At 39.4% G+C, this 25765-nt stretch overlaps 1 protein-coding gene across 3 annotated transcripts in view; it reads left to right on the top strand.

Annotated features, from left to right (window-relative positions):
* The window catches only part of SLC39A8 (solute carrier family 39 member 8), a 66257-nt gene that overhangs the window by 11150 nt on the left and 29342 nt on the right, over nucleotides 1-25765 (top strand). For all 3 annotated transcript variants that reach the window (XM_064484606.1, XM_064484607.1, XM_031468678.2), the window contains 4 exons: nucleotides 12681-12843; nucleotides 18560-18729; nucleotides 21160-21282; nucleotides 21808-21975. In XM_064484606.1, coding sequence (XP_064340676.1) covers nucleotides 12681-12843; nucleotides 18560-18729; nucleotides 21160-21282; nucleotides 21808-21975 — 624 coding nt within the window. The remainder of the gene's footprint in view (nucleotides 1-12680; nucleotides 12844-18559; nucleotides 18730-21159; nucleotides 21283-21807; nucleotides 21976-25765) is intronic.

Raw genomic sequence — 25765 nt, forward strand, 5'->3', positions numbered from 1 at the left:
TCTGCTGAGATTCCTCTTGTTTCAGTAAAACAAGGAAAAAAGACTATTATTATTACTATTATTACTACTACTACTACTACTACTACTATTATTATTATTATTATTATTATTATTATTATTATTATTATTATTATTATTATTATTATTTTCCCTGCTGCAGCTATCTCTTCAGTAGTCAGGTCTGGCTCTAAAGCATGATAGTCCCACATTATTTTTCAACCTTATGAAGCTATTACCTGATCACTGATACCTGATGCTGAAAACAGCATTATGAGAGACTTAGGATGTATCAGTTTCCCCAGAAACTGAGGCACAACGAAGTCACTTGGCAGAAGTCACCAAGTACCCAGTCTTGTCTGAGAGAACAGCTGTTCCGGTTTTGAGTCCCCAGCTCTTCCCCACCGTGGTGGCTTTAGGCAGGTGCTGTTAGGGCAGCCCCTGTGCTCCGAATCCCCTGAGCAGCCCATGGCCTTTGTGCCGTGCTTTCTGTATATAACTGGGCTGTGGAGACGTATGAATCCGATTCCATTTTCTCACCTTCCGGACACTCCTCAACACCTTGTGGTTCGGTTCTGTCCCCACTGCTTCCTTGAGATTGCTCTCCAGGACGTCACCCAGAACCTTCTCATTGCTAAATACAGTGGGCACTTCTCAGGCCATAGCTCTCTGTTAATTTTGACACATCCTACTTGAAACACACCCCCTCCTTGCCTGCAACTGTGCCTGTCTTGGTTTTCTAACACCTCTGCCTGATTATTTTCAATTTCAACGTCCTGTTCATCCTTTAAATATCAGTGGTCCTCGGGGTTCTACCCCAAGCCCTCTCCCTTCTGGTTCTGCACTCTGTCTCTGCGTAACCTCAGTCACTCCTCTGGCTGTGGTCATTATCCAACTGTAGATGCTTTCTGCATAGGTTGGCTTGGTTCAGGTTTCTCTCTTGAGGTTCAGCCATGCACATCCTGTTGCCAATTGATGTCTAACTCTCTTCCCTCCCTGACTCAACCTGTCCCAAATGGAACTCATCAACTCCATCCATCCTTTCCTTATCAACACTTTCTGGTAATCCTGTTCTGTCAATCTAAGTGATCAGTATCACCATCCACTTCGATGAGTAAGCTGAAAACCAGATGTTATTCTTGATTCCTCTCTCTCCCTACCTTGCATATCAAATGCCCATAAGTCCTGTCACAGTAACTTTTTCCTTTTTCTTTTTTTATTGATGTATAGTCAGTTTACAGTGTTGTGTTAATTTCTTGTATATATATGTGTATGTGCGTGTGTGTGTATATATATATTCCTTTTCGTATTCTTTTTCATTATAGGTTATTACAAAATATTGAATATAGTTCCCTGTATAGGGAACAGTAGGACCTTATCTATTTTATATGTAGTAATTAGTATCTGCAAATCCCAAACTCCCAATTCATTCCTCTGCCCTCCCCCTTCTCCCCTTGCAATCATAGGTTTGTTTTCTATGTCTGTGAGTCTGTTTCTGTTTTGTAAATAAATTCATTTGTGTGTGTGTGTGTGTGTGTTGTTTTTAGACTCCACATATAAGTGATACCATGTGGTATTTTTCTTTCTCTTTCTGGCTTACTTCACTTAGAATGACCATCTCTAGGTCCAGCCATGTTGCTGCAAATGGCATTATTTTATTCTTTTTTATGGCTGAGTAGTATTCCATTGTGTAAATATACCACAGCTTCTTTATCCAGTCATTTGTCAGTGGACATTTAGGTTGTTTCCATGTCTTGGCTATTGTAAATAGTGCTGCTGTGATCATTGGGGTGCATGTATCTTTTTGAATTAGAGTTTCCTTCAGGTATGTAAGTTTTAAATATCTCTTACTTCACCTCTCTAAATTCCAGCTTTCTCTTCTGTGTAAGGGGGATAATTTACCTACTTTGTGGGATCATTGGGAGATTAAGTTAGATACAATGTCTTGCTGCCCTGTTTGTGCCTGGCGGGCTGCTGCCCACTGCCTTCCATCTTGCCCCATTTCCCATCTTCCACATTGTTGCCAGACTTATGTCTCAAATATGCAAATCTGATCATTTCCACCATCTTCAGATGGCTTCTCATTACTGTTAGAATAAAATCTGAACTCCTTGCCTGCTACTTAAGACCTTGCAGTATCTACCCCTACCCCCAATATTTTCCCAAACTGATTTCTCCTTTTTTTTCTCCATGCCATCTTAGATGTTCTTTTCTCCAGGAAGCCTTGGGCAATCCCACTACTTTAGGGTAGGTTAGTTATCCTGTCTTCTTCACATTCCCAGATGCTACCCTAAAACTTACCAGGCCATCCTCTAATTACCTATTTATCTGAACCCTGTAATAGTCTGTAAGATCTATTGTGAAGGACAGGGTTTATCTCAGTCACCTTCTTTATTCCTGTAACTAGCATAGTGTCTAGCGTATAGTAGGTATTCAGGAAATACTTGTTAAATGAATGAATAACTTCAAACTTTTACAATAAATTTTATAACACAAAACAAACATAACTTTTAAATTATTTCAGTCAACCTAGATGTCCCATTTAACTCAAAGTAAACCAGCAATCCATTTATTTGTTGCAGACAAATTAATAAAACAAATAGTAGAAAAGAGTATGATAAAACTGAACCCACATATCATATCAGTAGAAGAAAATAATAACGTTTTTTGTTCCTTCTAATTTCTGAGATTTTCAGATTTTTTCGGTCATAATTTAAAATTAGACTTTCTCCATAGCACAGAGCTATAATTTTTAGGGCGGCTTAGAAACAATGATGTCAGTATTAGTTTATTTGTAGTCTCAGAGCCCTACTGAGCTGACGTTGGGGAAGTTTTATAAAATGGGCAAAGAAACTTGTGATTAGAAAATGTGGCTCTTCAGAGTTCCTGGTAAATAACTCTCAGGTAACAGTAATAAGCCTATACCATATTAATGTTTTTTAATGAAAACTAATTGTATTTACCATGACAAAAATTTAGTGAGAAGAATAGCATTGTTTTACATTTTTGCAAATCTCTAATGTCTGGCTTAGTAGAAGATAGTTGGATTCTAATATGTGCTTCTGTAGTCAATCTGTAGGAACATGTTATTTAGCCTCTGGAATATCCATTGTTCACTCAGAAAAGACTGAGAGTGAAAAAGAAAAATGAAGTTTTAGCATTATTATGAAATACTGTCGTGAACTTGCATATTGTCTGGCAGGGTCTTGGTCACCCCCAGGGATCCCTGGACCATACTTTGAGAACCACTATACTAAAAGATTGTGCTGTAATTGGGCCTGTGATGGACAAGGTGATTCCACATGTGCAGAGGTGAGATAACTTTGAAGGATGAACTCATTCCTCATAGCATCTACCCCAGCCCTGAGTTGGAGAAGCGGCAAGCCTTCCACACCTGGTCCCCCACAGGGACTGAGTGGAAAGCCCTTGGTGAGCAGCAAGGCTAAAAGGATTTTTTTTGTTTTTGTTTTTTGTTTTGTCTTGGCAGCAAATGGGAAGATGCCTGGGGACTATCTTGCTAGTGATGGAAAATAGGGTGGCCCCTGCCTTCTGGAGGCAGGTCAGGGTCATGAAGTCAAGGATACAGACTGTTTGTGCTCTGACAGCAAACCAGGCATTTAGGGGTAAGAGGGCTTTGAGAAACTGCATATGGAGTGGGATAGAGATGAAAAACTTGTCAGTAGCTGTGGTTAAGTCAGAAGACTTTGTAAACCTCTTTTAAAGAGTATATCATAGCTTTTAAAATTGATTTTTCTTTAGTAAAAATTAAAAATTCCAGCCTGTCTTCATTGTGTTTGAAGAAACCTGGAAAAAGATTTTTAAAACCTCTGATTTAATTTTAACTTCCTAACTGAAACAGGAACACATACATGTTGTCTAAAACTTTGGCAAGTCAGGAGGAGGTTATAGCTCAGTGGTAGAGTGCATGCTTATTTAGCACGCACAAGTTCAATCTCCAGTACTTCCATTAAATAAATAAATAAATAAATCGAACTACCTGCCCACTCAAAAAACAAACAAACAAACAAACAAAAATTGACAAGTACAGAGAAGCAAAAATGAAAAAAAAAATTACCCATAATTTCACCATCCAGAGATACACACTGTTAACATTTTGAAGCATATATCTCCAGATTTTATTTAACCTTATTTCTAGCAGTGGTGTCATTCTATACATACTGTTTTGTAACAGTCTTTTCCCCCCTTAACAATGTATTATAAAACAAGGCGTCTTTCTCCTTTAAATAATATATGGAGGAAGGGCTCTTTTCATCTCCTCTTAAGGAAGAACTTCGAAAGTGCATGTGAACGTGTGTTTGTGTGTGTGTGTGTGTGTGTGTGTGTGTGTGTGTGTGTACATCGTGGGAGGGAATGCCCAGCACCATAGTGGCTTCAGTAAGAAATATAAGTAAGAAAATCTGCGAGGAGAAATGGAAAACAAATCTTGGGGAAATAGAGTTGTGATCGCTTGATTAGCCACCTCTTACACTTCTTATATCTGGAAGATCTTTCTAGAATGTTCTTTGCTCAAGCCTTAGAAAACTCTTTGATTATGGTGAAATAATGAGTAAACTTTAAAGAGGAAATTAAGAGGGAAGAAGTTCAAGAGAAGTTTGGTAGAGGGTGATTGAGCACATTGTTGTGCAATATCAAGGCGATTTGAAAGTGGTACTCGAGTTCCTTGTAGCCAAAGTTAGATAGTTCCATTATTGCATCACTAACAAATGTGGAAGTGATGTCGAGTCACTCCAACATTGACATTTCTGCTGCCAGGGTGGAATATTTAAATCACCAGCTCCGTGACGTTGTGCAGTCCCCCCTGAAGGGGCGAGTTAGTGGGACTGTCGACTGGTTTCAGGGTCAGAAATGGCCTCCCACTTGTTAAACTCAAACCACCCTTTTTAAATATAAATATTTAAATTGTCCTATTGGGATCTTTGGCCAGTTGCCGTATTTGAAACACTCTTGTGTGTACTTTTCCCTCTGTACTTCTTTTGCTTCTTTTGTCATTTTGTTTAGGTTACTACTATGAAAAACTGGTTTTGCTATTGATTTTAAATATTACTGTGATGACAGGTAAGAGGTTCATTCATTCATTTACTGATTCATTCATTCAGCAAGTATTTACTGAAATCTTCTTGTGCCAAGCACATAGTATTATATTGTTAGTATTAGCGTTAGTAAATACTAAGGTAGATATGAGTTCAAGGATTGCAGCGGTTTCTTTCTCATTAAATAAGTATTTTGGATCTTCATCTTTTTCTCTTCTGAATACATTCCTAACAATCTGTGACCAGTCTTACTGGTCTCGTAGTCATATGTAGTTATATGATGGTAGCTTAAGTGGGTGAATCAACAAGTTGGCTTCTCTGCTTGAACTGCAAGGATACTGGGTTTAAACTAGTCATAGGGAGGCAAAACATTCAAGACGGTGCACATCCATGTATTCCAGGTTTGATGGTCCTCTTGCAGGCGTGCTTCATGGCGATGCCAGCAGGCATGGGTGTGCAGTAGAGGGTGTTGTGCCACGTCTGGGCTGTCTGCCGCTTGAGTGGGGCTGTTACACCTGCCCAGTGTTCCTGCTTGGGTGATGGACTTCTTGGGGGGAGATGGACAATAAGGGGCGCTTTTGGTAGGGGGGGCAAAGAATGGCTACCATCTTGCATTTCCTTCTTAATTCTCATCATGGTGAGAAAACTTGGCTGATGTTTGATTGCTTTTGAGGTCTCTCTTTGGGTAGGGTGCTAAATATGGCCTGAGAGTACTTTAAATTTATGATTCAAGTCACTATAAGGGGAAACAAATACACTCCTTGTCAAGATCTAAGTGGTTCTTTCTTTCATTATTTGTGTTCTTGGTGTTCAGTCCACCAAAACATACGAGTATAGCAGCAAGAGTGCTGGCTTAGAAGTCGGAAGACACAAGAAGACATTGGTTTGAATTCTGTCTTTAACACTTACAAATTGTTTAATCTTGGACATGATTTCTTTATCCCAGATTTCTCTTAAAATCCACTTTAATAGTTGAAGTGGGAATTGAAAGAGATCAATCATACAGTTATGTTAAGCACGTAGCTCTTATGTGCTTCCCAGAACATCTATAATAACTATTGTTTATAAAATTCACTTGTCAACTAATCACCTACTTATTTGCAGTACTGATTTCTGCCTTATTTAAGTTCTTGTGGCTCATGTCTTATCTCTTCAGCCATCAGAAGTGTTGAGCTAACGTTTCAAACATGTATCTCCTCCTCCAGGAAGCCCTCCCTGACCTCTTCCTTCTTCCCTCACAAGACTTGGCACATATCTTTATCATTCCACTTATCCCCTTGTATTGTAGCTATCTGTTTGTATCTATATGTTTTACTTACGGAATGGTGAGCTTATCGAAGGTGGAACTATGTCTTCTTCTCAGCACGTAGCAGAACACATGGCCCAGAGAAGATGTGATCAGCATGTGTTTGGTGAATGACTAGATGAACGAGAGTGAGGGAGAAGTGGAACTGGTTTCTACAGGAGCAGAATAGAGGAAGATTTTGCATGGATTTTTATTCAGCCTCTTACCTGCGGCATCTCTTCAAAGAACAGGAGACCTGTCATTCACCTGGAATGTGGAGAGGGACAGGTTACATGGCTCTCATCTCAGCTACGTATATACAAATTCCAGAAGGTTAGTTGTAGTTCTTACTGAAAAACAACAGCTGTGGCAGAGCAGGGCATGATAGGGAAGTCACTAAAAGAAAAGAAGGTAGATGGGACCCTTTCAGACTTGGAGTCTAACCCCAGTTCTGCCTCTAGGACTTCGTAATGCAATTTAGAGTTTAAGTGCTCAGCTACTTGACCACCAAGAAAAACCGACCGGACTTGATGTTTCACTCTAATTTTGATCGTCACTGAGTCTAGATGTATTACAAGGCACTCTCTCTCTTGGCCTTTACCTCTGTGGCAGAGAGCTGTGACACACCTGGCAGCATCCTGATTGGGGATGTGAGCTGCTCGCCTTCCACAGAAGCACAGTCCATGCAAAACAGAATTTGAAACCACCCCTGGGGTGACTTTTGAGTGGAGTGATACTTTATTTGTGGCGTGGTGTGAAGGCCTAGGCTTAATGGGTACAGGCTCAGATGGTCCTGTTGCTTTGTATTATTTAGTGGGTGCCACTTGACTAGGCAGCCAAACAGAGAAGAAAGCCCATGTGCTGGGAAGAGGAGGAAGGATGGAGAAGCTGCTCTCTTCATTTCCCACAGTTTTGGGTGCAGCATTCCTTTGCTAGCTTTAAAAATGTCTTTTAAATAATTACTTTATGTATCAATTAGGACTCTTTCATTTCTAAGTAAAAGAAACCTAAGAGAAATTAGCTTAAGTCAAAAAGGAAATTCATTGGCTCAGGGAACTGAAGAGTCAATGGGTAGAACCAGCATTAGGTACAGCTGTATCCAGGAGATTTAGTGCTGGCATTGGATACCTGCCTCTCTCTATTCATTAGTCCACTTCCTTTTACGTGGTGGAAAAGTGGCCTCAGGAGCCCATAGACTCCTAGAAATCCCAGTGGAAGATTTCTTCAGTAGCTCCACCAGAGAGTGGACAGGTCTGGGTCCTATTTCCCTGGTCAGCACCTACTAAATCACATGGAGAGGGGCTCTGGTCACAGGCAGGTGGTCTGTTACTGGATGATGGGGAAGGGGTCTCAGGCAGGCAAAACCGATAAGCACTTACTCCATTTTACTGGCTACGTTTTGGGCTTAGCTTGCTCTGCTTGATTCTCTGGCTCCCTTTTCTGCTTTTGCACAAATCGTGTATGTGTTTCTATTCTCTCTCCTGATGGTCTCTGCCACTCCCACTTAGCCTTTGTCTCCTTACAGAGGACAGCCCTGTCCTTACCTCCGGCCTCTCCCTTTCTCAGAGAACACTCACACATCGTTTCTATCTGGTGTCCCACAGGCAGGCACTGCAACTTTAAATGTCTAAAACCAAGCTTGCCACAATCCTCTCAAAGGTATTTTTCCCCCCAGATTCCCTTATCACACCAGTAGCAACATCCTCTTTCTACTCTCCCAGAGTTGTAACCTCAAAAGTCGTTCTTTGACTATTTCCTTTGCATATTTTTTTTCTGCTTTATGTGAACTCTCCGTTGTTCTTTATCATTATGTCTCTTACGAATTTATCACTTTCCCTCTGGTTTTATACCTACTGGTGTATCTGATTTATTTCTGCAAAAATTATTTAGGTTTCTTGATGGGAGGTGTGATGGCTTATTTATGTTTGTACTATTTCTTTCTTGGTTGTCACCCTCCAGCTTCCCTTGCTTTCCACTCTTTCCGTCAGTATTATACCCAGGATTTTATGATGCAATAAATATTTGTTGAATGAAGAAAAGAATTGATGTGCTGTGTAGTATAATTACATGGTCATTATACTTGGTATTGACAAGGAAAGCCAGAGCCTGACAGGAGTTAAAGCAACGAAGACAGAGTTTATGCAAGAACTATTGCAGTGGGGTAGCAGGGACCTCCGTATAGAACTGGGCTCAGTTCCAAGTACATCACGGACAGGTGGGGGTTTACAGTCAAGGAGCAAGGTGGGGGGGTCAGTGGATGGGAAATTACTAAGAGGAAACATCAAGTTTAGGGAGGGATGTTGGTTTACTAGACCTCAGAAGATTCCTACTGAAGGCAGTCCGGGATAATCAGATACCAAGGGTGAGAAATGAGGAATGGGCCAGATATTAAGGGTGATCAAATATTAGCGATGGGGGATTTCTCCAACCTGACTTAGCAGGACTCTTGCTAACACTGGGGAGTGCAGGCCCAGAAGGATGGAAGCAAGGCTGAGACCTAGATGGCTTAGGAGAACCTGGTTAAAGTTTGGTCCAGTAGAGAGTGTGTGTCATTCTCTAAGCTGTGTAATTTCACATCTTGCCTAACTCATTGGCATTTATCCTAGGCAGATTGCCACTGTAAAAAATGCTGAGGGAGGAACTTGCCCTCATTGTTCAACCTTCCCCATCTCCTTTTTGCTCCAGTCGCAGCATTTCCACAAAGATCTATCTGGGAAAGAAGAGGGAAAAAAAACCCCCAACCTTCTGACTAGTCAGCTCTGGAGGAAGACAGAGTAGAGGAAACAGAAGAAGAAATGCCTGGGACTATGTGCTAAAATGATGTTGAATATAATTTGGCGTCTTATTTATGATACAGGCCAAAACCCTCTTTTCTCTACCATGACCTGACTTTGGTGCTTCCTGTGTATAAGGCCCTTCCGAGATCACTTTAATGGGGTAAGAGACTAGCAAGTAGGAGGTTAAGTCCACACTGAGAAAATATCTTTAGGAAGAAGTCAGCCCCCTGTGCATTCGTGTGTCTGCCGGTGGGGGTGTGCGTTCCCTAGCACAGAGCTCACAGGGCCACAGCACACATCGGGTGGCGCTCTTGAAAACAGCAGTTTTGTAAGAGCAAACAGGTGGAAGGAGGAACAGCTGAGTCCAGGAAGGCGAAGGAGAGAGTGAGAGCGCCTGAAGGCACATGCTGTTCTGGTCAATCACCTTGCCTGTCTGCCCAGGAGCTCTTGTGGACCACGCTGGCTTCATAGTTCCTTCAGTGTTTGTTTTGGAGGAGAAGGGGTGTGTTTGAGAGGACGTTTGAACTTCCTCAATGGTTCTACCGGTTCTGCTGTCACCCTCAATGTGCAGGCCCTGGGCGCTCGTCCTGTTTGTCTCTGCCCTGGGCAGCACCGCCCTTTCTCAGACAGCTGCCTTCCTTGTGTGAGGTTCAACTGTTTAATCAAAGCACTATCAAAATCAATATTGTTTAAAGCCAAACAAGGTGCTGTGTAATGCTCTTTGCATTCTACTTGCTGGAAGATAGCTATTTAATTAAACTAACTAATTAATTTTCACTCATAACTTAGCTCCTTTATTTTGTTTTTAATTAAACTATAGTTAGCATTCAATATTATGTCAGTTTTAGGTGTCCTACCTAGTGATTTGACGTTTGCAGACATTGTGAAATGGTCACTGTGCTATGCCTAGCAACCATCTGTCCCTTGCAAAGTTACTGCAGTATTATCGACCACGTTCCTTATGCTGTGTATTATATTCCCATGGCTTTTTGTACCTTTTAATACCCTGCACCTATTTCACTTCCCTGCTTCTGACAACCACTGTTCTCTGAAGGTAGAAGCTATTTTAAATAAATCAGGCTGCCATTAATTCAGTTTTTCATGCTATTAGTATTCTATCCTCATTCTAAAATCATAAAGCAAAGCCTAGAGGTTTGTCATCTCTCTTCCTTTTTGTTCTTTCTATATAGATCGCCAAGACTCTCAGCTATCTTGTAGTGTTGATTATGTATTCGACTGCATTGTTTATTTTTCCTAACCATATATAGGAGAGTGTCTTTAATAACGTACAGTGAGCAATCTGGGCATCCTTAGGGATAGTGACTTTAAAACTCTTGATCGCCATTTATAGTGAAAAATGAACTTTACATCTTGTGGTCCAGTGTACACGTACATGCTACGTACAAAGTGTAACTGAAGCAAAAGTTTGATTAAGTCATACTTACCCTTGTGTGTAATGCACTCTACAGTTCCTATTATATTGTTTTTTACTTACAGAATGCTGACTGTGACTTAGTGGATTTCCTGATTCACTAATGGGTCACAATTAGAGTCTGAAAAGAACTGCTTAACAGTCATCAAGTTTTAGGAAGTCTTAGACTGTTAATTCTGAGACTTTGCAAGTTATCTTTGGGCAGCTTCCCCTTTTCCTCCTATTTTATAGTTGGAGGAACTTGAAGTCCAAGTCCTTAAGACTTCCTCGCAGGGAAACAGTGCTGCTCTGTGTTTACCCTGCTACACTTATTCCTGGAGTCCTGCAGTGGGGCGGTTGAACCACATGGACTCTGTAATTTTTGAGCCTAACAATTATGCTCCTGGGTGTCTTCATGGTAATGAATAAACTACACCCGCTTTCTCTCCCTCAGTTGGCTTTTGAGCTATTTTCTCCCTCCATTAGTTTATTGTCCCCTATTCTCGGCCTAAGGGAAGACTAACGCAGCATTGAGTGTACTGTCTCCTCTTCCAGGGGTGGTGCACAGCTGTCACTGTCAGGAACCCAAAGGAGAGTTTGAGTTCAGTAAAGAACAGCTTTAGGCACATACTAAATCATTAAAAAAAAAAAGTCTGTGCATTTTCTTTAAGGCAATTGAAGCTGTAGCTTTCAACAACTACCTATATTTTGATGTGTTTGATGTTTTTTTCATCTTTCCGTCATAAACAGTAGTGATCTCTTTTTACCAAATCGTACATTTTTAATTTGACTGTTTCTGTTGTGAAAGGAATTGCAGCACTTTAAGGTCAAACAATTAACAACAACTTTGGAGTTCTCAGCATGCTCAGTTCATAGTGTATTAGTCAGCACGAGCTGCCATAACAAAATACTGTAGACTGGGTGGCTTCAACAACAGAAATTTATTTTCTCATGGGCTGGAGACTGGAAGACCAAAGTCAAGGGTTGGTGTCTGCTAAGAGCTCTCTCCTTGGATGGCTGATGGCCGCTTTTTGGCTGTGTCCTCACATGGCAGAGAGAGGGAGAGAACAAGGAAGCTCTTTTGTGTCTCCTTGGAGCAGGGCCTCACCCTAGTGACTTCATCTAACTCTAATAGCTCCTAAAGGCCTCATCATCAAATATCATCACCTTGTGGGTTAAGGCTTCAATGTATGAATGTGAGAAGGACGCAATCCAGTCCATAGCACAGAGCTAAGGTCTCAGTGGGGTTTAAATACTGGCTGAAGTATACAAAGAAATGTTCTTTGCACACCTTAAAGACAGACTTTTCTATTTGAGTGAATGAGTGTATTTCATACTCTATAATTCTCATAACATTTATTAGCAATAGTAATACATTTAATTTCTTTTGTATTCTTCCTAATAATGCAAGTATATGTAAGAAAGTTTACAATTAAAATATGCCCAAGAGTAAAATGATACTTTGAAAAAGTTATTTCTGCCCAGAATTTTTTCTAATGCAGATTCTGTTCCTCATTAATAGTTAAATAAATTTCTAAACAGTCTAGCACCATTTTCAAAACTTTATATAATATAGGAAAGCTACCCACCATCGAGAATAATATATATCTTAGCAAACAACCATTTGTGATAAAGACATATTTTAAAACAACTTTTATATATTGAAATTATTATCAGAGTCTAGAATGGATGAATTTCTTGACCATGAAACTGTGAGGGAACCAGGTGTTTGTCTGCAAGAAATGCTATACAGACCCACTCCCGTAGCCAACACAAAACACCTAATCAAACCAAAGAAAAACAGAGAGGGAAGGTTGAGGATACAGAATTGTCTTAAACCTCCTTGTGAGAATTACCATCATTCTAATTTTAATATGTTTAAAGTCCCTGGAAATCCCCAAATCCATTCTTGTATTTTGGCTGCTACGGGTAGACTGTTGACTGAGTTTTCTCTTTTTTTTTTTTGCTATTTTTCTAATTTCTAGATTTAAAGAGATGTGGCCTGCTTTATGATTGTAGAGGTCTAACATTTTTGTAGTGAGTTTTTGTATAAGAGATAGTGTTGTGTGTCTAGAGGAGATGCTGTCTCTACAGTGTCTATGCTTGCAGCCTTCTACTATGTTGACACGTATATGTTTACTTTGTGTCTTCTCTTCCAGTGTTTATCAGCTGAAGAGATCTTTTCCCTTCATGGCTTTTCAAATGCTACGCAGATAACCAGCTCAAACTTCTCTGTCATCTGTCCAGCGGTCTTACAGCAATTGAACTTTCACCCTTGTGGGGATCGGCCCAAACACAAAACAAAACCAAGTCTTTCAGAAGGTATGTTGGAAGCTTTTTCTCCCATTTGTTGGAAAAGTCTGCGAGCTAGTTTGAAATGAAAATAAGGCGCTTCTTTTTCTGCTTTATTGCTCTTAATTAATCTACATCAAATCCCTTGAGTAAAAATACTTATATTCTGGAAGTATTTAGAGTATACATAGTTAGAACTCATTTAAGCTTCAGAAGTTATGCTGTTTGATTTATGGAGTCAAAATTTTACTTGGTACCAATTGAAAATTTTAGAAAATTTGGTTCTTGATTTTAAACAATGTGTTTTATGCTGTGTATGTTGGATGGCACATTCACTATTTGGGTCATAAGTGACCAATTTCCATTACCTTCTGCTTATCGTATTATTTTAAAACTGTCAATTTATCTGCCATTGTTAGGAAAGAGATAAAGGAACTAGTGTGGTTCTAGAGTAAATCTTAAGGTACTGAGTTATTAGTGCTTTAATTTTCATAAGTGAAAGGAAACACCAGTGCCTATTTTAAGTGCCTATGATGGTGTTGCCATAGATACTGAATTAAAAAAAGTAACCTGCAAAAAAATGTTAAAAAAAGAAGTGTGTCCTTACTGGTTAGTTCACATACTCCATTAAATATGTAGAAGAGTTCTTTCACCAGTGAGAGAAACCAATTGTTGAGGGGTTATTTTGCTAGCTCTGTGCAATTTCTTGATATTCCCAAATTGCTACCGTATCCCACACGAGTATTTTAATTCTTATTTTTTTTGCTCCTTTATGTTCTGTGTATTAAGGATTCAGCAGTGAGCAAGAAGAAAAAGTACAGTAAAAGCACAGATTCTGAAGTCAGCCCACCGAGGCTCACATCCCAGCTCTGCAGCTTTCCAGCTATGTTGTGTGCTTGACTTTATGTCTGTGGGCTATCTGCCTCACTTTTCTCATTTAAAATAATACCTTTCTTATAAGGTTCTACAAGGATTAAATAACAATGTTTGTAAAACATTTAGAGTACTATCTGGCACATAATAGGTACTATATATATATCTTTTAAATAAAATGTATTTAACATGTACATAATTCTGGGGACAGGGGGAAAAGCTTCAGAAAAAGCAAATCCTCTACTCTGTGCAAGTCAATTACTGATACTCAAAAGTGTTTTAACCCCAATTCCCAGGTTACTCTCAGGAACCAGGTGGGAGGAACAGGGAAGTGGGAAGCAGTAAGTGGAAGAATTCTAGGGTCAACACTGCAAAGTCACAAAATGGAAAAATCAACACTTCTTAGTTACAAGATCAAGTAGACTCTGACTATTTGGACCCAGGACCCAATAATGAAAGAAATGCCTCTTAGGGTGCATGTTATCTTAGGAGTTTAAATAAGGCTGGAGTGGGTGGGATTGGGTGAGAGGAGATAGAGAAAAGTTTCTGGAGAACTAGAGGAACTAGAAGAATACTCACTGCTCATCTAAGATGTTGAATTTGATGGCATATTGCCTATACTTGGTGTAATATCTTAATTGTTTCATTTTCGTGCAGCTGTGTAGTCTTGGGTAACTTATTTAATGTCTCTATGCGTCATCTGTAAAATGGAGTCATAATAGTACCTTTCTTACAGAATTACTGGGTGTATCAAATGAGTTAATACATGCAAGCACCCAGGACAGTGCCTGGTACGGAGCAGAAAGAATATGTCTTCACTCTTCTTATATATGTGCTCATAGGTTCACCCCATTCCCTGGCTGTGTGTAAGCTTGTCCTTTTCTCACAAAGAAATCATTTTTTAACTACTGAAATGCATTGGATTCTTGATATAACAGTTCACCTAATATAGAGTCAATTTTGAGCTCATTTAAGGGAATGAAAAACCAAAATAAAAGCAATCTAAAGGAGTCATGATACAGAGATTTTATGAACACATTTACTCTGATATTTCAGTGAGCAGAGCAAAGAGTTTTATTTATCTGAAACCTCACATTTTGTGGTTTTTAAATTGCCTTTCAGGTGCTTTATAAACTCATACTGATGAGTGCAAGAAACTGATGATAAATTAAATTCTCTAGGATATTAATTACATTTTAGCAAGAAATTAATGGCCAAAAGTTGCCTCATTTTTTTTTTTTGCAATCACAGAATGCGGTTCAATTCAAATAACAGATAAGAATAATAGAATTTTACTCGAAGTGTCCCTGAAAATCACATTGTCTAACTCGTAATACAACCAGTGACATAAATCTATGCTCCAGAGAGGTTAGGTGGCTTCCTCTAGGTACAATACCTGAGACGGGATGACAGCCCAGGGCTCCTGACTCCTGGGTTGTTGCCCTTTCATTGTCTAACAGTGGGATAAGTGAACTGAAATTTGCATAATGTCTGCTTACTAATTTTTTAAAAAAGTAATAATAACACTTACTGAAGACTTACTGTATTCCAGGGACTGTATTAACTGTTTTTATTCTTGTAAAAACTCTATGAACTAGGAGAATTCAATAAGTTTAAAAAAGTGAAGTTCTTAGAAGAATCTTAACACATTCTGGGCATTCAATAAATATTAGCTGTTGTTACTAATATGGCTTGTAATGTATTAAAAATCCTTCAGAGTTCACTAAGAAGCAGAGAGAAAGGATTCTCCCTGGAACACATCATTAGAGGGAGTCCTATGGGTGTATAGAGCAGTCCAAGGAATGCTTTTATACCAGTTCAATCTTTGGTGCCCAAGTTGAGGGGATGAATGGATTTTTTTTTCTTGAGTAATGTTCTAATGATACAAGAAGGGGAAACCATCTGCAGTGCGATGGTTCACACTTCCACAGTTCCCCAGGTGCTTCTGATAAAATGTGCACAATAGTAAGGAAGGTAAGAAAAATTGGACAAGGAAATGAATTAGTATTTTTTCGAAAGAGTTCTGGGCTGCACCTTGAGATATGGCATTCATTAATTCATTCATCAAGGAATGTGTACTGTTTGCTAAGCAATGTTCTAGGCACTGAATAAAATATAGCCCCTGTCCTTGAAAATCTTATAATTTGTATTAGGTAGACAAGTACAGGAGTGATAGAATGATGGTAGCATGCAAGAAATGGTGGACGGTCCACACACCTTCAAACAAAGAGCTGTGGGAAACATGACAAGCAAGGCACTTCTGCCTGGAGGAGCCAGGAAAGCTTCTTAGAGGAGATCTTTGAGGTGGCTGGGAGAGCCCTGTGTGAATCTGTCAGGCAATGAAGATAGAAAGGTGTTTCCAGACAAAGAACCACAGTGCAAAGATAATTCTGCTTTTGGAAAACATTGTATCTGCATAAAGGCTGTGTTGATCTGGGTAAATAACATTGGAGAGGTGGTGTGGCAGTCTGTTTATGAAGGATAGTTGTGAATAGAGGCACGAGATGATTTGAGCTGTGTTTTGGGATACTAAGTCTGGTGGCCATGCCAAGTAGGGGGAGGAAGACCAGAAAGCTGTCATAATGTGTCAGATGAGGAGAGTGAGAGATGAGAGCCTGAACTCAAGCCATGAGCAACGGGAGGGAGAAGCTGGAGCGAGAGAGATCTCAAGCAGAATTGATAGCGTTTGGTCACTAATTATCTTTGGAATTGATTGTGGAGAGTGAGAAATTGAAATTGATCCTTATCCTTCTGCTATTTACAGAAACCATGAACATGGGCAGTGAAATAGAATTTCTCAGGGGAAGCTGATGAATTTTTATGTGTAGTGGCTTTTCCTCCATTTGGTGCTCAAAAAATTTTTTGCATTTTTCTTTTAGTTTCAATGTGTATATATCTTGTCTACCCAGCTGGATTATATTTGTTGAATGAATGAATACATGTAGGCTAGTGATGGGATGGAAGGTTAGGACAACTACACATTGATATACCATGGAGGAAGAGGTGGGACTGAGAACTTAGTCTAAGTGGGAACTTTGAAGGGAGTGGGTAGTATTGTTTTAGGTGATAAGATAAGAAAAAGGAAAGAGGTGGACCTTTGTGAGTCCAATGAGATGACTCTAGGGCATGATCAGAAGTCTGGGACTGATAGGAAAGTATCTGGAGAAGAGAAAAGTCATGGTTGGTGCTGTGATGGTTCTTGTGGTAACATAGTAAAGTTTATTATCTGTCCTTTTCACTTGGTATCCAACACAAGCTAGCTTGTCTTGCTCTGTGTGTGTGTGTGGCTGCTTGCCTCCCCAGGCAAAGGATCCAAGGTCCTTGTTGGCAGGAACCACGGTTTGGTCTACATCCTGGACTCCATAAACATTTGCTCTGGCTGTTTATTTGTAGTTAGACTCGCTTGAACTAGAGTAATGGTGAGCAATCCTGTATTCATGAAGCACGATAATGAAGGTCCACAATTTTGTTGAGTCCCTTGGGCTTAAGTTAGATTACTTCTAAGGAGTAACGAAGCAGATTGCTAATGAACGTGGACTCTGGAGCCGGACTGGGTTGGAAATCTAGCATTCTATCCACGTGACTCTGGCAGCTTATTTGAACTCCACATACCTTGGTTTCCTCAACCGTATGAAGGAGGTAGTAGCAGTACTTACCTCAGAGGGTTTTGTGAAGATCAGATGAATTAATACACATTAGTCATTTAGCGCAGTGCCTGGCGTGTGGCAGTCACTCACCAAGCATCTGGTGTTACTCCGCCCTCCATTGCGTGTTGACAGAGGAAAGCGGCCCAACATTTAAAAATGTTTTCTGGGCATTTTAAAGAAGTGACAGTGCAGGGGCAGCTTTCTAACCTTTCACACTGTTCCTTTGTGCACAGAAAATGGGGCCACAGGCAGAGCCAATGTCCCACAAGTGCAGGGGCCGATTTGTATACAGCCGGCACTGCCGTCCACCACTGGCCGGTTCACACGGTCTGTTCCCATTTTGTTTTTAAACCAAGCCTTCTAGGATAACCAGGGGGATACTGAGGCCCAGAGCAACAGGTCACACATGTCATTAGCCATAGAGTCAGGATGCCACTCATTCACTTCATTCTAAGTAATGTTTATGAAGCACCTACTGGGAGCCAGGCCCTGGGGTTGGAGAGAAGACGGCACCAACTCCTTTTGTCACCACGGTCTCCACCGGATGGGATATTTTTGCCTTCATCCGAGCCAGGTAGGGTGGGCTGTGCAGTGTGTCTGCTCTATGCTGCCGGCTTGTGCTGCCTTCCTGAGTGCTCACTGCACTGGGGCTCCCTGGGGGCCAGCAAGGGGGTGAGGTGCTGCTCCCCCCGCCACGGTGGGGGAGCTGTCCACAGGCGCCTGCAGACAAGTGATTATGGCAAGCTCAGTGTCAACAACTGTGGTCATCTTGAAGCTAACTATCCCCACCCATCTCCACCCCTTCCTTGCACTCGCCTCCCATCCCTTCTCCCTGAAACTCACACTGCCTCTCTTATTCCTCTGGAAGACTGAGTTTTACACTAGGCTTTGAGCCATAGCTGAGACTAGGTAGCTTGGAGCCTGTGGGTCTCAGACGATCACCCTGCTAGATGCTCTCCAAATTCTCTGCAAGCTATAAATAAAGTCCTTAATCCTGTAATGATGATGTAGGACGGATGAAAGCGTGGGCAGTATTACTATTAATATTTATATGCTGTATTTATATTCTCAGCTCCCTATGTAATTTTCATTGAGAAGATTTTGTTGTTTTAAAGAAGATACCTGTTTTAAGCTTTTAAAAAAGAAAGTCGTTTCAGGCTTAATGTACAACTTCATTTGGCTCCTTTGCTCTGATTAATTTCTGCTCTTTTCCCTCTGATCCACAGTTTGGGGATATGGTTTCCTGTCAGTGACAATTATTAATCTGGCATCTCTCCTCGGACTGGTTTTGACTCCGTTGATAAAGAAATCTTATTTCCCTAAGATTTTGACCTTTTTTGTGGGGCTGGCTATTGGGACTCTATTTTCAAATGCAATTTTCCAACTTATTCCAGAGGTAAGGAGGTTGGCTGTTTGTTTCCGTGAATAATTGTTTCTTTTAAATGTTTCAGTGCTTTGTACATTTTAAGCCTCCATAATTCTCACGGCCTTTTATGGTCTGGTTTATAGTGTTTTGGATAAAAGAAAGCTGAATCACAGCAAATGAAAAGGCTTGTCCCAAGCTGCAGGGGAAGTCAGTGTTCGAGATAAAATTAATATTCTGGGAGGCCAGCCACCAGGACGTGCTCAGACAGCTCTGGGACACCTCGGAGGGCCTTAAAACTCTATTCTGTCTCACATTTGGCAAATTTAATTTTTCTACACTCTTTTATTATTTATATATTTATTTACTTCTAAAGAGCATGCAGTGTCAAATTTACTAAAGATACACAACAAAATTCCTTCATATATTTACAACAGCTATAGAAGACTAGAGGATAAATTAGAACATGGTTGACAAACCTTTTCAGTTTTTTTTTGACTGTAGGATAAAAATCAATTGAGGGCTGATAACTAAACAGCAGCTTACTTTTTCTCTTTGATAAAATATGTTATTGATCTGCCATTGACTATAGTGTGCTATTCAAATAACCAACACATAAATATACGTGCTTTACTTTCTGAATCACTTTGCTGTACACCTGAAATGTTGTAAATCAACTATATTTCAATAATAAAAAATGTTTTATTTCAAATCTGTAATGTGATCATATAGGGAAGAGAGACTGAGGGAGGAGGCTTAAGAGAGAGGAAAAGAGAAGGGAAAGAGAAAGAGACCTTAATAGGAGGGAGCCACAAAGGGGAACTAGAGAAATACCTACACACGTGGATCCCATGCACACACGAGGATGCAGGGACAAGCTCCAAACAAAGGGAAAGTTGTACCACCGCCAGCTCCTAAGTTGTAGGAAATTTTATCCGAAGATCCTTTTAGTTTTTGCAGCTGTGTGTGAAAGTAGGGATATAACTTCTTAAAGTCATAGTTTTTATTTTATTATTGCTATTATTATGTTTAGAAAGGACCTAGGAGAACATCTACTACAAACTCTCAACTGTAGAGATGAAAAAATTAAAATCCAAGGGGGTTAAATGACTTGATTGTAGCCACCTCATCAGCTAGTAACAAAGCTAGGATGACAAAACACGTGATCTGATTTAAAAAATTGTATGTAATAATATGTATGTAATATATTTAACATAATATATTGCATCTTTAGCTCATCTGATTTCTGTGTCAGATTAAATTAAATTGATACTGTGTGTGGACTGAAGATTGTACATTTATGATTTTGAGGTTTTCTATTTTATTGCAAATATAATTATACATAAAAATGTCTATTAGGAAAATCAGAAACTTCTTTAACGGCACATACAAATGTTCTTTTACCTTTCCGTGATAATTAGGAAATTATGAATGTGATCAGAGAATTGTGGAAACACTAAAGAATCTATCTTTTTAATAATATCCCAAATTTATATAGATAGTTATTTCTTCTTTTTTTGGCAAAGTTATTTCCCTTTTGTTATTTCATTTTATTTTCATAACCTGTTAGGTCTTTGGAGTGGGTATTTTTTATGCCATTTTTACACTGTATATAAATAGGCACAGGGACGTCACTAAAATGAAGACGTGGTGTGAGGTCTCCCCAGAGACAGACGTAGAGACAGACGGCGTCCTCCCTTCTAGACTTCTGTTCGGAGGAGAGAGTCACAACATGTGGAATGATACAAAGCTGTGGCTTTTCATGCATTACTCTCTCCTCTTATTTTGTTTAAGTTTGTGCTTCTTGTCTGCTAGGAGCATCTTGACTCTATGTAACTTCAAGCTCCAGCTCTTGCCCTCTGTCCTTTAAATGATGAATTATTTCCTCTTCGGTCTGTGTGTGCCGGGTATCTTGAATCTTTTCTTGTTTATTCTTGGACTCAGTCTTTGGTTTGTTTATCTCTTTAGGACTTATTCGGATCCTCTAAGGTCAAGAGGGTTTCTCTTGGGGAAACAGTAACCCAAGTGACCTGCCATACTTGCTTTAAAAATTTGGATATGGTGGGCAAATATGTTACTTTTAGGAAGAAGTGGATAATCAATGTCTCATTTATCTTTATTACCCATATCTAATGTTATTTCATAAATAAAGGAATCATTGCTGCTGTTTTACTATTAAAATTTTACTTTTTTAAGGCAAATATTGCTGAAGGTTTTATAGCTAGGAAACTATAAGATCCTTTGGGGGCTTCACTTAATAGGATTTCTTTTGGTTATAAGACTTCTGTGCCATCTCTTACAGTTTGATTACTCAAATTTCAGAGTTTCTGTTTTGTGATTTTGGTGGGTTAATTCCAAATATTACCTGGGAGTGAAGAATGGACTTAGAACGTTGGTGAAAATTGTTACTGAATCAAAGTAAATTACTTGGCTTTATCTGAATTGCCCTTTTTTCTCCCTTAGGCATTTGGATTCAACCCTAAGATTGACAACTATGTTGAGAAGGCAGTTGCTGTGTTTGGTGGATTTTACATACTTTTCTTTTTTGAAAGAATGCTTAAGATGTTATTAAAGACATATGGTCAGGTAAATGGGCTTTACTTAAAATTGGCTTTATTTCTCATTTATTTGAACAGTATAGTTTGCTGTTTTACCCACTAAAGCTACCTGATAGAGGCAAATACAGGCAGGAATTTTATTCTTACAATTATGCGAGCAGTGTAGATATTAGATTTGTGAATGTGAGGAGAAAGAAAAGAGTCAACGTATTGCTAAGTACAGGAGGAACACTTGATTTGTATTGTAGAATTTGGAGTAAATACTAGCACTTTGATGTCCAATAACAGATGCACATAATTTGTATTCCATCCGTATTCATCAGCACAGGAAGGATATGCTCCCTGACATGAAGGAACAGAAACAGCAGAATCTAACAAATGGGCATACACTTAGAGGGAGAGAAATTTTATAAACCTAAAAAGATCACACCACATACAGAATAGACATACAAATTTTCTCATGTAAATAAAACCCACTAAATTCTGTTTTCCTGCCTGTATGTGCCATCTTTTTTCTTCTTGTAACCTTTTCCTCCCTTATTTTTCTGTGTAGAAAGGTCATACCCACTTTGGAAATGATGACTTTGGTCCTCCTCAGGAAAAAACTCATCAACCTAAAACGTTACCTGCCATCAACGGTGTGACATGTTATGCAAATCCAGCTGTCACAGAGCCTAATGGACACATCCATTTTGATAATGTCAGTGTGGCATCTCTACAGGTATTGTAATTCTCTGCACTCTGCTGCATCCTTGACACACTATGGAGACTGCTGTGAATTCAGTCAAGTCAGTATTTCACACATTTAATTGTGTCAGATTTATTCCTGTATATATGTGGGATAAGCGGAGTGTAAGTCTGTTTCTTTTTCCACTTTCCCTCCATCTATTTACTATAAACACATGAGTTAAGCAAGAAATTGTAGGTTACTAGGTCAGAGGCTTTATTATTCTCTAAGATTGTTTAACTGTGTAAGAGTCACATAGATTTATATGATAGCAAAATTAATTCAGAGCATTTCTCTTATTTTGCAATTCTTTCTAAGATCCTAAACCAAAGAATCTCTGACTGATTTTGAAACTGAAAGATTTGTAAGCTATTAAAATTGTATTCATTAATTAATTGATTTAGAATGCGTGTTCCCATTTTCTAAATAATGTTAAGAGGTATCATTTCTTGAACATATGGTAAATGCCAGGTAATATGCCAGGGCCTTATTTTATCTCCCTTAGCTTTTATAGCAACTATTAAAATTAGGGATTATTTTCTACATATTAGAACTACATAGCAAAACTCTTTAGAACTGAAAGTAGGGATTATTTCCTATATATAAGAACTATTTGGAAAGCAACCCCAAATTATGTATGCAAAAAGGAGAATTTATTGGAGAGATAATGGGCTGTCTAATGGAATAACCAAGCTACAGGGAGATCAAGAACCTGGAACCATGAGAATCATCCGGCCTCCCTCTCTTTCTTCTTTCTGCATCTCTGAGCCATTCTTTCCTTTTACTGTGGGCTGGCTCCTTCATAAATGGGAAGCATAGCCACTAACAACTCCTGAGATCTAAGTTTTATAATTTCAGCTGCTAGAAGGAAATTGACCCGCCTCTTCTGGTCCTAAATTCACAACTCTGGCAAGTGTCTCCTTGGTCCAGCTTGAATTAGATGTCCACTTAGACTAGTCTAAGTGCTTAGACGGCTGGGTCCCTTGTACGCCCCCAAGGAAATGTAGATGCAGCAGAGAAGTGGTTATTAAAAAGTGAGACTGGGATGTCATTGGTGTCCACAGCATTCTCATTTGACAGATTAAGAAAGTGGAGCTTTAAATATTAAATAATCTCTTCAGTGTCACTCAGCTTATAAATGACAGATCCGCAAGCTACAAAGTTAAACACAATATAAAAGAGAACAATTAAAAATAAAATTAAAAGGAAGCCAGCCAAGTAAAAAAAAAAAAAAAAAAGCAGAAAGAAGGTATTTGGAAGAGGTTATTAGCACAAATGACCTGAGTTTCCTTCTGGAAAGAAAGCATGATTGGTCCTTCACTTCTTCCCACCTGATTACGGAAAATCTCAAGTGTATTTGAAAAGGCAGTTTTGTATTAGCACTAAGCTAAGAGAGGAAATTATTTTATGAAAAGTAATGAATGATGCTTTCAGGGAAGATTTTTGCAAAGAATATGGAAATGTTCAAATAGATAACTTCTTATAATAATTGCAGCTAACATTTATTAGATGTTCAAGGACTATGCCTAGAACTTTAGATGAATGATCTCGTTTGATCCGTGAAACAGCTGAGGAGACAAGCACTCTTACAATGAGGAGGCTGTGGCTTAGGTCAAATAAAACCAAGGACACACGGCTCCTAATGGTGAGGCTTGAATCAGGACTGAGGCGTCTGGTGTTGAAGCCTGCACTCTTGTCTGCCTTGCAGGACTGCCTTCTGCATGTCACTGCTCTAACAGAACCAAGATGATCACATTAACTCTTAACTTAGTAAATAATAATTTTTGTGGAGGGAAGAAGATAACTTGCCCCAAGGGCCCTGCTTTCTGAGGACAAATAAAATTGAATGACTCAAAAGTTTGACTTTAGTTTTCAAGTTTTAGGGCTTGGTGATGTGAAAACGATATGTGAGGTCTTCTTTGATTGATCGAGAAACATCCCTTAAGAGGTCAGCAGAGAATTGGATGATGAGAAAGAAGAGCCAGCCATGCAAATATCTAGGAAAATAATATTCGAGAAGCTTTGAGAATAATCAAACAGATCCCATCCAAGGGAACTGGAAGCTCAGTGGCACTAAACTTGCCAACATCAATGCTGGAGACCAGTGGCACTGTATTCTGTTGAATGTTCTGAATAGAATACACTGTGCAGTTGTGAACCTGGGTGGACTACCAATCCAGTGAGAGAGCAGAATGAAGCTAAGAGTCTGGAAATACACTTCTAGGAACGAGAAGTCCTCCTAAGGCAGAGAAGGGGTGTGCCAGGACGACACCCATGCACCTGGCCTTGACATGAACTGTAAACAGTCCTGGCACTTGGTTCCTCTGGGGACTGGTTTCTGGACTGTAATCTCCAGTGAAGAGAGATTTAAACAAATCGAGCATCATACTGTTATTTTCAGTTTTCTCTTACGGCATTAAAAAAATGGAAAGCAGTGGAATTTAAGAACTACTATTAGGATCTATTTTGCTTTAAGAGATAGTGGGTAGAGAAACGTGAGCGATACTGATTTTAATAATAAAATTAGAATATTTTCTAATATTTTCTTGGGATAGATTTAACCTGAGTGACCCCATTACAGTGATTGAACATGACGTGTAAAACTCGTGGTTCATTTTGAATTCCAAGTCTAGCTTTGAGAATTTGGTTGATGATTTCTTGTTGCGGCTTCTTCAACACAATGAAGTTTTTCCAAATTAAAAATAATAAGAAACCATCTAAGAGTGAGTTAAGAAAAGTAGTTGTAGCTTGACATTACTATCAAAGGAACACAAATTATGTGACAATCTAGACTATAACAGCATGATTCTTGGTTGTTCTGGAATATAGGAAGAACAAAATAAATGTTACAGAATCATTGAAGTGCATGACTTAGGGATGTCTTTTTTAATGTTCATCTTTGGTCCATCACAGAATACTCAGAAATGCTATAATGTTTAAGTTTAGTTGCCTTCAGCATTTTGTCTGTATTCAGTCATATAAAGACCATATTTTACATGTATTTTTGAAAATTTTGTTGCCATGGAAGCGTATTTATCATGGTAGGAGGGTAGAATTTTATATGGAACCATCAAAGACCTAGAATTGCCAAAGCATTGCTGAAGTAGAAGATATTTTGTTTAACAGTTTGTTAGCTTGATTTTATATTTAGAGAAATGGTGTGAAACTTCCCTGGTCCCCTTGCTCTAGCCTCGATAAATGTTAGCACCACAACCCACGTGGCAGGTGTGTGCGCATTGCTGTGGGCATGTGGGCGCATGCGTGTCTCGGGGGAAAGGTCAAGGTAATAGAGGCGTAATAAGAAGACAGTTTTGAGGGAAGGATTCCATTTCTCCGGTTATTCAGTTATTGCCACTAAGTGATGTTTCTTATCTTACCCTGTGACACTTGCTCGGATCCTTTCTCTCTCTGACTATTGTACAAACACAGGGAGAAGGCATTTCAGTATCTATACGAACAGGTGGGTCTTCCCCCCCGCGAGCATAAGCTTTGGAAGGACTGTGTTTATTAGACGTTGCTTCCTCAGGAATGTCAGGTACTTTGGGGAGTGTTAGCTCTTCAAGGCCACTAGAGGGCCCACCTGGCTCATTCCTCCAGTAGTCCGTAATCAGTCTCTCTAAATGAACCTCCTGTGCTTTCATTCAAGAACAAGGTCCTGCTCTATCGCACGGGGAATTATATTCAATAGCTTGTAATAACCTATAATGAAAAGAATATGAAAAAGCATGTGTATGTGTAACTGAATCACCATGCTGTACACCAGAAACTAACACAACATTGTAAA

Source organism: Camelus dromedarius, chromosome 1 (genome assembly GCF_036321535.1).
Source record: "Camelus dromedarius isolate mCamDro1 chromosome 1, mCamDro1.pat, whole genome shotgun sequence".
Taxonomy (NCBI): Eukaryota; Metazoa; Chordata; class Mammalia; order Artiodactyla; family Camelidae; genus Camelus; species Camelus dromedarius.